Below are 11,681 nucleotides of genomic sequence, written 5' to 3'. Positions count from 1 at the left end.
CTCCTTACTATTGTCATAAGAGAAAAATGAATTACAATTACCCTTCACATCAAGGTGAGTTCATAATTTGTATGTGTACTAGCAGATACAAGATTTAAAAAAAAAAAAAAAAAAAAAAACCCACAAAAAAAAAAAAAAAAAAAGAACCTTGTGGCTATAAACTACAATGTCAATGTTACAGCGATTCCTGGATGCACATGAAAACCCATAATAAGAAATTTTCAAAGAAACAGCCATCTGGTTTCATATAATTTGGAAACAAAGAACAAAATTTACTTTGGAGTAACTTCAGGGCATAGGAAGAGGAAAGGACACAGAGAAGACATCTAATCCATCCTCTGCTCTGATCAGGAGCCTTCATCATTCTGGACAGAGGTTTGTCTACCTTCTCCGTGTATTCACTGCTTCACTGCACTTTGAACCTACACTTCACTTTCAGAGGTTTCTTTTCTCATTTAATCTTGCTTCAGTTTAAAATCACTAGCACCAGTTCAGGTTGGTGTAGGCATGAGGGGTCCCTGTTTTACTGTGTTTGCAGTTACCTTTTATGTAATTGAAAACTTAATGCCCCTCCTCAGTTTTTTTGTTTATGGTCCCAATTCCAACATCTTTCTTTTAGATGGGGTGCTCCAAACCTTCACCTTTCAGATTACTGCAGCTAAAACAATGGGAGATCTTCCCATTGCACCTATGGCTGCTCCTATTGCCAGGCAGGAGTTCCTTTCAGGTCATGAGCTCTCTGCTTTGATGCACAAGGTGTTTGCCCAGAGGACCTGGCAGCTGCTCCACAACCAGTAGCACCAAGATCAGTGACATGGTGGATGCTGGAATGTGTGTAGCACAGCCTGACAGGATCAGAGGCAGCTTCTAAGCAATGGAGAATGGAGACTTAATTTCAGTATATTTGCTTGAGAATTTTTTTTTTGGGGGGGGGGGGGGCTTCTCTTTGGGGTGGAGATTTAAGAGTAGAGATGCCAGTTATATTGAAACCTAGTAGGGACAACTAACACACAAGACTCGACAAATCTGTGTTGGAATGAGACAAGGGATACCAATTCCAGATGGAATAAAAAGCAGTTTACTAGAAAGAAGAATTTAAGTAATGGCAGGGTTTCTGTTAGTATGGGTTTGAGCAAGTGTGTGTTTTTAATTGTCTTCAGCAATGCCAACCATCAGAAGCTGTTTCTCTAAAGCAGGATTTGAGAGTTGTCCAATAAATACTGTGTGGAACACAATCACTCTGCTATTCTTGCAGAGAATAGCAATTCTCAACTAGTTATAGAAGTATATCAGTCTTGGTCACAAGAAATACAAGTCAAAATTTTTCTGAGCTGTAACTAAGGCAACTAGAGAGCAGTTTAGAATGATGAGCCCAGAGGCTGAGTATCAGGCTCTACCCAAGTGAAGGGTAAACAAGAGATCGTGCTGAAGAACAGCATAACTCATTTCAGAGCACAGCAGATCTCTTCAGATCTCTTAAGGCAAAAAATATTCAACTTGATATGACACTGTGTGAGTTTTCAAGCATATCCACACAATTCCCCTGAAGTTAGTGGGACACCAGAGGCAGAAGTGGTTTATCTTTGCACCTCAAACCTTTGCACCTTTCCAGTTAGGTATGTTGTCTGGGGCTCTTGTATTTTTCCAGCTTTCCTTAGCAAGAACTGCATGTGCCAAATATAAAGGAAGTAAAGAAAATGTGAGGAGGCATTAGAATATGGTACTTTCAAACACATCAGCAAATACCGGGAACTGTTCCCAGATATGGTCTGAAAACAAAAATAGTTGATTGAATTTGGAGTTTTCCAAAATATCTGCTGCTTCAGTTGGATGATCCAAATGGAATATTAGAAAAAGGATTATCTCAAATTTGTAGTTCAAGAAAATAACCCTTTTTTTCTAAATAGAAAAGGCATATTTTTTCCTTGTTGTGAGAGAAATGTATGAGTGGGAACACCAGTTTTGATATGGACTATTTGGTTCCTGTGATTGTGTCACTGCTGACATAACACAGAATTCAACCACTTTACAGCTCTCAAGTGGCCTTTCTTCTGCTGTACAGGGAGGATTTTTTCTTCTGTTATTGTGTTGCTGTTTTTTTTTGTTGGGTTTTTTTTTAAGGACCATGGGTAGAGCAGGACTGGCTGTTACTGACACTTCCTGACAGCTGGTTAAACCACCAAGTGAGAGCCTCTGGATTTGTAAGTTACACCAGGACTGCACCAGCTGCTAGGACAGTTTCTTCCTTGCAGGTGTCAGCTGTTCCATGACACTGCATTTGTCTGTGGCTTGCCAACACAACCTTTGAGGCTGTCAGGACCTGTAGCAAGCACCTTCTGTAACAAAAGCATCTATCAACTCGGTGAAAGTGCTGTCCTGTGAGAAGGAATTAGAGATGACACACATCATTTTCTGAAAGCATATGCAAACCCTCTCAACCACTGCCACCAACACACTTGTACTAGCCTCACGCTGCCCTGGGGATGAAGGGGAAGGGATTATAATGCTGTTTTGAAATACAGACCAGGGCTTTTTTGGTGCACTTGATTTTATTAACTTTTCCTCAACTCCTTTACACACTGCACCAAGTAAGTCACATGGTTTATTTGGAAAAAAAGTCAACTGAGTAGTCTGGAATGCTGGGACCTTGCAGACCTTGGCGAGCAGCTTGTAGCAATAGAGTGAGTGTGCTCTTGCATGGAGGCTTCCTCACCCAGAGCAATCAGGTCTTCCCTGGTTGCTGCTTCTCCTCATTGTCCAATTGTGAGAAAAGACAGCCTTTATTCACAGTGCACATTTGAACCTTTGGGGACAGTTACTGGAAATTTTGTAGAGGTTAGATATTTATTTGCTTTCCTGAGAGCTGTTGTGATCATTCCAGAGCACTGCAGAACGATGCGATGTAAACACACACAGACTGAGCGACTCAGCTTGTCAAAAACTCATTTAAATATAAATGCATAAAATAGAAAAAGAAAAAAACAAAACCAAACTGGAATATGTGTGTGCTAAAAGCCCTTTTTGTGATTGCTGAATCTATAGCATTATTGACATTTCACTGTAGCTGAGGGATTACAGAGGAAGAGCTTCCCAGCTTTCCTTAAGTTTAATCCTTGCCTGACATGTTTGTTAACTGGAATCCCCACGTTACCAGTCTGGATTGGACGTGGTGCTGTCCACGTGCCACAAATGGAAGGTAGAGAATCCTGGGATGAGGTGAAGAGACTCAGTCCCTCTTACTTCAAGTTTCTTCCTTCATGAATTCATTGGTTTCGTGCCTCATTTGGAATCTTTTCGCAAATTTTAAAGGCCATGGCAGTTCTACCTTAGCGCTGCGTGCTTCAGCTAAGGTGCTTCCAGCGGGAAGTTCATTTGGTGCTGCCGGTCTGCAGCGGGCTCTCTTCGTAAGGAGGCACTGGCTCTGGAGAGAGCTCAGGGTGAGCTCCTTCCAGGGAAGTCTTCATGGTGGCCTCCTCGTAGGACGGAGGCGAGCACACCGAGAGCAGCGTGGCGTCGGGGAGCAGCGTGGAGTAGTGGAAGCTCTGCTCGCCGCTCCAGGGCAGCGCGGAGAGGAAGTTGGACACGTCGTGCTCGGGCAGGGCCTCGGGAAGGTCGATGCTGAAGATCTGGCCCTGCGGAGCGGGGCGCTGGCAGCGGCGGTACAGGAAGAGCAGCAGGAATGCCAGGAAGAGCATCACGGTGGCAGGCAAGATGATACACAGGAATGGTTCTATGTCGTCTTTGGTTGAGCTGGTCTGCTGTCTGCTCTGTAACCAAAGCAAATGGAAAGGATGTTGGATTCCTGGGGATCTCTTAATCAGAGGGACAAACCGCGTTCCCCATCTCTGCCTTGTGACACAGCAGCTGCTTTTCCAAATTTCTTTCTCTCTGCAGGAGTGTAAATCAAGCAGTATGTTTTGCAGACTCATGAATTCTATTTACTGGCCAATCAAAGCAAATTACAACCAGAGACACAAAACCCTGTGAAGCTGCAAAGAGTGTTGGATTTTTAGAAAACCCTGTCTCCAATGGGGAAAAAATCCCAACAGCCTGGAAGTATATGCAATTTTGTATGATCTTTTATTACTCTTGGATTATAGCAGGACCAGTCAATTTGCAGGAGACTGGTTGGGCTTTTAAAATCTGGGAGAATGTTGAATTGCAGATGAATAAGGCTGGTGATCCACCATGTGGTGTTGCTCCTTTGTGTTTGGAAACTGTTTAAAGAACAAATATTACAACAACTAACCCTTTCTGACAGGGGCCATTGCCCACAATACCTGCTCTTTGGGTTGTTCTAACCTCACAGGCCAGTTCCAAATGAAACTCAGTGTTTTCATTGGACAGGACAGCTTGGACTGGACTTCCCGGGCTTGCTCTGCCAGTGATCCAAGAATCATTTTTCCTATTTAGAACTATAGAAAAAGAGCTTCTGGTGGAAGAGAAATAACAGTTGTGACTGCTGTGTCAGCTTTGTTTTCTGCAACTGTAGCACAAAAGACCTCTGTCCCACAGGTTTTGAATTGTGATGTAATGTTAACTGGAGTCATAAGCTGTGAGAAAAACCAACAAAGCCAAAGCCATTCGTGCTCTTGTGTTGTATTAGCTTTAGATTTAAAACTTGGTATAACTTGTTTCCAGTCTGACTCCATCTTCTAATAACTGGGTCTCATTCAGAGTCTGGTCTAGGGCAGAAGGAAAACCCAAATCCTACAATGCTGTTTATCAAGTCATTCCCTTTGTAAGCTCTTGATTAATGCTGTGAGGTGTCCTTTTCACACTTGCATGGTGAGACTAAACTGGTCAATGGATCAGATTTCCCTTATTTTGAGTGAAGGTGCCATTCAGGCTAGGAGAACTTCAGTGATTCTTTCCCCAAAGGGTTTGGAAGCAGGAATGCAAACTGGCCATTTGCAGCAATGGCTTTGTGAAAAGGACAGTAACTCCAGTGTCTCCTTAGTCTACAAAAATTTCTGCTTTTATTCTTCCAGGAATCACAGTCATTCTTCTAGCTACAAAATCACACTGTAATCTACATTCAACTGGTTATCTACCAGTCATTTGTTACCTTTTTGCTTCGTTGTCATATTATGAAATTATTATTATGTGGTCATGCCTAAGAAAAATAAATAGGCATTGACTCCTAGCAAATACTGTAGGGGAGATTACTGCTTTTCTATTGTTTCCCTAAGGCATTGTGGGTCTGAAGCTAAAGGCATTAAAGTAATTTTAAATTACACTGAAACCTTAGCAGATTAGCTATTATGCTATTTTTTCCCCAATGGTCTTTTACCCCAAAAAGAGCATCTTAAATAACTATTTTATATCTATTGATACTTTTTATTAAAGATTTTCTGGCTGTATAAGCTGTTGTCTTACCTGACCATTCAATGGGTGTCAGGAAAGACCAGAATTGGAAGAAGTTGTTTCAGCCATTCTTCCAATGCAGACATTAAATAATTTCTTTAAAATGAAGGGATTTTTAAAAAGTTTCTTAATGCTTTTTTAGTGTGCCTTATGAGATGCATGAAACATTTCAAGAGAAAATGAGAAGAAAGCATTCAGCAATATTATGTTAGTGCTCTGTGTATGTGGAGACTCACTGATACTGATATGTTACTGATACTCTTACAGTAAATACTGAGAAGAGCTGAGCTTATAATGGGCAGCATTATTCCTGATCAGTGAAGAGCTTGTTTTTAAAATCCAAGTCTAAGTTTCGGGTTTAATTTGCAGGGAGCAGTCTTTTATCCAGGTTGAGCTTTGGTCTTAGGATCTGAGTTGCACAGCATTCTGGTGGTTGGTGAGGACAGAGATGAGATTGCCAGTGTTTCCTGCATGAGATTAGTACAAGGTATATAAAGCCCCAGTTGTCACTGAAACTCTGCAGCTTCCCTATGAATTTCACTGCAGTGATATTTGCATGTTAGATGATGGCCAAGGACAGTGCATCCCACATGTGCTGGTGGAGCACAGGCAAGAGTTAGGGCTGTAAGGCAAAGCCTTGCACAAGTACTGGGCTCCAGGAGAGAAGGGAAGGTTAGGCTTGATGGAAGGAATTAACAAATGGTCTTGGGTTCCAAGGAAATATACTGTGCTCCAAAGCCTGGTAAGTCTACAAAGCTCCAGAACCCAGAGGTCTTGGCCCTCGCAATGAAGCACCTGTTAAGAGAAATGTGCAAATATATTCTTGTTGGAGGGCAGAGTTTGCATCTAATGGTGAAAAAATGTGGAAGAAGTGCAACTGTTTGTAGTATGAGCTAGCTCAGATGGACACAGTCTGTGAGGTAGCCACAAAAGGACACCTTAGGGCATCAGTGGGTTACTGGCCTGAAAACTCTCCAAGGGTAACCTACAGCACTATTTCTAAAATTGCAAAATCAAGCTCTCAAGCCTGAATAAATGCCAGCATTTTTGAAATCTGTGAAGTCCTTAATTTGCTCTGCCACACATATAATTTTTAATTACATTATTGTGCACAAAGTGCCTCCTCAGGGTTGTGATAGATTGCTTAGGGAAGGAGGGGAACACCACAATACCTCAGGGTACCATGTTTCAGGGTGTGTACAGTATGCAGTGACTGAGTCAGAGGACTGTGGGAGGAGAGAGGACTGCCTGCCTGTGCTAAAGCTAATGTGCTCCTGGGGAGCTGTTCTCCTGACTCTGCTGCCAAGTGCTCTGGGGAAGGGGCAAGACAGATCAGTGGAGGTGTTTCTTGTGGGGTACTCGTTGGTTTGACTGCCTGGTTGGCAGTCAAACCTGGTTGGTTTGAGACCCTTGGGAATGGTCTGCAGAAATTGTGCACCTGTATTGCTGTCTCTGAAGGTGAAAAGGCAGTGCCCTAAACCTGCAAGTACTTTAGTGCACTGCGGGATCTGGTCAAAAATTGCAGAGGTTCTTACAAAGCAGCCCATATTCTCTTGTACTAAGTGAAGTGGTCGGACTAGATCTTCATTGCAGATCCCTTCCAACTGAAGTTCTCCTATTTTATCCTCTTCTATATGAAAAGAACCACAGTAACCAGTGCCTGGTGGCTCCCTATTCAGTAGTGTGTGCAAAAGAAGACATTGTAAATTTGTTTAGTTTTTGCTTTTGTTTCACAACTACCTTATAGTTGTTGAAGAAGAGTAAGTGAGTTTTACTATGATCTGCAAATTAGTAAAGCAGATAGGATTTAGAATCAGGCAATATCATAGAATTATAAAATATGCTGAGTTAGAGGGGACTCATCGGGATCATTGAGCCCAACTCCTGGTCCTGTGCAGGACACTCCAAGAGTCACATCATGTGCCTTAGAACATTGTCCAAATGACTTTTGAACTCTGTCAGGCTTGGTGCTGTGACCACTGCCCTGGGGTGCCTGTTCCAATGCCCAACCACCCTGTGAATGAAAAATCTTTCCTCATATCTAACCTAAACCTCCCCTGACACAGCTTCATGCTTTTTCTGCATGCCAACAGGTGTCAATAAAGACTGGTATTGCTCAGTCTGTGTTTCAGAGTGCTCATAGCTGTTTAAACTCAGCTGATGTTAAGACTTTCCTATTTGGGTGAAGTAATTTGTAGGCTACTTAGTGTATTATTTGAGCTGAAATAGTTTTTCATAGCTACTGCCCCACAGATGCCCTGGACCTGAACAGGGAGCTATATACCCATTTTGGTGCTGCCTGCTGCCAAACATTACATGGACTGATTTTACTTTGAGATGTAGTTCCAAAAAGACAATGATGGACTTCTTGTATGTAAATCAGTATAAATATATCAAATATATTAGGAGGCAATTGATCAATATTAGTCCCTCTTTTTCTGTTGTGGTTTTGTTTCCATTTCTGCCTGTGGTTTTCTTTCCATGACTGCCTAAAGTGCTACTGAAGAATGTTGCAAAGATCTTAACATAAAGTCTTGGAAAATCTAATAGACCTTTTAAAAATTACACTAAAAACTGGGATAATTTTACTACAATGAATCAAAGGCCACTTTAAAAAAAATCTGAAATGCTAAACTAAAACTTGTTCTAAACTGACCTAAAACTAACTTCTGCAGCTGAAGCTGTAAAACTAGAAAAGTAAAAGTATAGGCATCAGGAATAGCTGCCAGAACTGGAAAATAAAATTTTCTAGGAATCAAACTCAATCTTCATTAATGAAAGAAATACAACTTCAGAACATATTTAAGGTAAAATCCTCTGCTGTTTTGTACCTGCAAGTTTCCCCACCAGGCACATGAAGTGGCTGATGGAGTTATTAATTGACTGGTTTTGTTTGATGCTGCTTCGTTGGAGATCAGTGTGCTCTGCCTGTGTCATCACAAGCATCTATTGTCAGGTTTGTAAGTGACAAAAATAAGGATCTGACTTCCAGCATGAAATAAGTTACAGGCACATAAATATGGGAAAATATTCCTTTTAAAATAGAGAAAGGCAGAAAAGAGCATGGAAGTAAAAGTGTTCATATTTCTAAAATGTCCTGTTTTACCAGAACTGATTCTTATATAGTTTGGGATATAGTTTGGGCGTTGCTTATTCTCCTCCTTCATTTGTAGGGACTGAAGCAGAGGGTCAGTTTTCCCCAGCTACTGAGCACACACTGGAAGGAGTAAAGCCTTTCATTAGTAATCTGTCTGCCAATGTTTTTTTAACATGCTGAGCATGTACAGTTGCCAGCTTAGAGATTATGTGACCCATATCAGTTAAGATGAGCTTTCCTCGTGCCTGTTGGTAAAGGAGAGAAAGGCAGAGTGTGGCTGAGATGTGTGGTATGTCCATGATGAGTGAAGGAATGGGCTTGGAGCTGAGCCATGTGTCGAGACAAAAGGGGGGTAGTACCTGCCTTGGGAGGGGGTGACCTCATCAGGCAAAACATGAGGTTAAGGGAAGTTTTTGTGTAAGGATGGAGAAATGAAAGTTTATTTTGTTTACTGAAATTCCCATTGAAGTGATTGAGTTGTGCTAAGATTTATTATGTTCTTAATAATTTGCTAGCATACTTAGAACTCCATTAAAATGATTTTTGCTAATACAGCCCAGATTTATACTACTATCTTTTGAAGTTGAATCAGGAAACCAGTACTTCTGAAATGTTTCAAGTGGCTTTGGAACAAAGTCTTCTTTGAAGTCATTAGGGTGTGGTCCCCCCATAGGTTCTTTTCCAAGATCTATCCTGATCCTTGAAGCTGATTCATTATTGCTTGTAAAAAGCAAAAACATGTAACTCTGGCAAATAGAAAAAGATTTTATGTGGTTTTGTATCCATTAGTAATGCCACGTAATTTAGAAGTGAGCCTGGATTTACACAGAATTTTCAAATACTTGTTGGAATGTGACTCCAGTGATGCTCTTTGTTTCTCACTGCCAGATAAGAGCCGTCTCGAGGTGTGAAGACATTGCCCTTGCTGTTCTAACTCTGGAAATGTTACCAGTGAGGCAGACTTTCTTACAATCGTGGTGACATTTAAATACCACTTTTTGTCCTGTTTTGCCACTCACACACACTCCTGCCCCCATTTATTTAGCAACAGTACACTTTGCATATAGCAGCTGAGCAATGTAGCCAGTTCATTTGCTAATGCAACACGCATCCAACATTACTGGGGGAGCACGCGCACCTTAAATTATTACTTTTGACCAGAGCAACCTTTTTGCTGTATCGCAGACAAAGCCAGAAAGCAGGCTGTGTTTTCATCTCTGGGGGCTCCTTCCCTCCCCCCAGGCTGCATGTGATCCTCTCTGGCAGAAGTAATCAGAGCCCAGCTTAGGGAACAAGAGTTCATCGCTGCCTGCCACCGACTCGCGACATCTGCAGGAAGGCTTCCCTGGACCAGATGCAGAGCGTAAACACGCCTTTAACAGAAAGGAAATCCAGGATGCCTTATGCTTAAAAGAAGTAGTTAAACTTCCTTACCTGCCACCCCAGCAAAATTTTTCCATCTAGTGTTTTTCTCCTCCGCAAACGTGTTTGAAAAGACCTAACAGCAATAAAGTCCCGACTCTCTATAATTGATCAGAACTGCTTTGGTACATCCCGATGCCCAGGGATTTACCCTGCCCTGAACACTGAGGCGTTACACAGACATACACACACATGCAAAGTCAAAGGACGTGCCACAGGGATGAGCAGGGGGTACAGACCTGAAGCTCTGTTTCCAGAAGTGGCCCACCTGGTTCACTGTTTAGCCAGTCATAGTTTCCCCTGTCAGCATGTCCAAAATTTCTCAAGCTGCTGCCCAAGAGCCACCTCATGCTTTCATTAACCTGGTCTTCTGTCTTCGTGCCTCCACCTTGCTTCGCTGCTGGCAGCTGCGTCTCCTCCTCCCAGCCCTGACCCAGCCGGGCTGCTGGCAGCTAATGATCCCTCTCCAACGGCATCCCCTTTCCAGCGGGAAAGAAAAAAAGAAGTCAGACACCCCTTCGTCGTCAGGAAGCCAAGCAAATAGATCTCAGAGCCTCTCTCCACTTCCAACTCAATCTCTCTGGATTTGCTTCGGTGGCCTACATTACCAGCAAAGCTGGCATCAGGTATCTGGGAGCTGGGGCTGATAGCGCTCTGATTGGAGCACTCCCTGCATTAGGATTATTAAAAGGGGAATTTGCATGTGAATCTAAGCCCACATGGTCATGACTCCATGTGGATAAATAACGCTCTATATTTAGTTATCTAATAAACACCATATCCAATAAAATAAAAGAAATAAACCCCATGCTTCTATGCTGGGAGTGAAAGGGTACCTGAGATTCCCCCCTCAGTTACACAGCACAAGGTGGAAGCACAATCCAGGCAGGTTTTTGTTCCCTGTTGCTGAAACATACAGAAAAGAAAAGTGTTTTCTGAGTGGAGAGGCAAGGACACGAGGCTAAATGCTGTGCTGAATTATTTAGCAGTGTTAGGATGTAGATGTTAATGATAAATCCAGAGAGAGAGCTCTGCCAGGAAAGCTTTGGTCACTGTGGGAGTGTATGATTGCTTCTGGTAAGAACGAGTTGTCAGTTCAGTTAAATCAGGTTAACAGCTTTCTAGGCTGCTCGTTAAATGGCAATTGTTTCCAGTGAGAAGACTCTGTTTATCCCCAGAAAGAAACACGAACTTATTTCACTGATGTGTGGTAACTTCTGAAGAGAGGACTCTTTAACCTGAGTTAAACCTTGATTCAACCTGCAACTTGTGCTGAAAAGCTGCAGGTGTCTTCTGCTGCCTTGATGTGGGCAGAGGGAAAGGCTATTGCTCAATGTCCCAATGTCCCTCTCAGCTCAGCAGCTGCTCAGCTGTGGTGCACTTTTTATGATTTCTCAAGGCTTATCTCTCCGAGCAAAAGTTGTGTTTAGGACTGATGACGGAAATTGGGGGTTAGACTCTTAACCTCTTATTTCTTGCTTGGACTTTTTCTCAACTCTTCTTTTAGCTCATGGCTCCCAGAAAAGTGCAGGTGTGGTTGGCAGTGGCAGGCTCTACTCCTGAAGCTCAAGCAGCACTCATCATTTCTAGCAGGAGGAACCTGCAAGAACCTGCTCCAGAACTGGATGTGATCCCTCTGTCTGCAGCTTGCAGGAAGGATTCACCCTGCAGGTGAACCATGGCTGTGGGGAAGAGAGCTGGTAGTTTGATAAATCTATCCCAGTTGTTACTGAGTTTGCCAGGTGAGCAGCAGACAGGGAACAAAAATATTGCATGCGGGGCTGAAGCAGCCACA

General features: G+C 42.6%; 1 protein-coding gene across 1 annotated transcript; it reads right to left on the bottom strand.

The window, feature by feature from the left end:
• Positions 1-3,368: 3,368 nt before the first annotated feature.
• Positions 3,369-10,236, bottom strand: SMIM28 (small integral membrane protein 28). The gene is made up of 2 exons (XM_030235470.2): positions 10,126-10,236; positions 3,369-3,767 (listed from the first exon to the last, which is right to left on the bottom strand). The coding sequence occupies exons 1-2, from the start codon at positions 10,234-10,236 to the stop codon at positions 3,369-3,371; spliced, it is 510 nt and encodes a 169-aa protein (XP_030091330.2).
• Positions 10,237-11,681: the final 1,445 nt, after the last annotated feature.

Source organism: Serinus canaria, chromosome 3, assembly GCF_022539315.1.
Source record: "Serinus canaria isolate serCan28SL12 chromosome 3, serCan2020, whole genome shotgun sequence".
Classification (NCBI taxonomy): domain Eukaryota; kingdom Metazoa; phylum Chordata; class Aves; order Passeriformes; family Fringillidae; genus Serinus; species Serinus canaria.
Note: the sequence above shows the minus strand (reverse complement) of the source record. Positions and strands in the feature narration are given on the sequence as shown.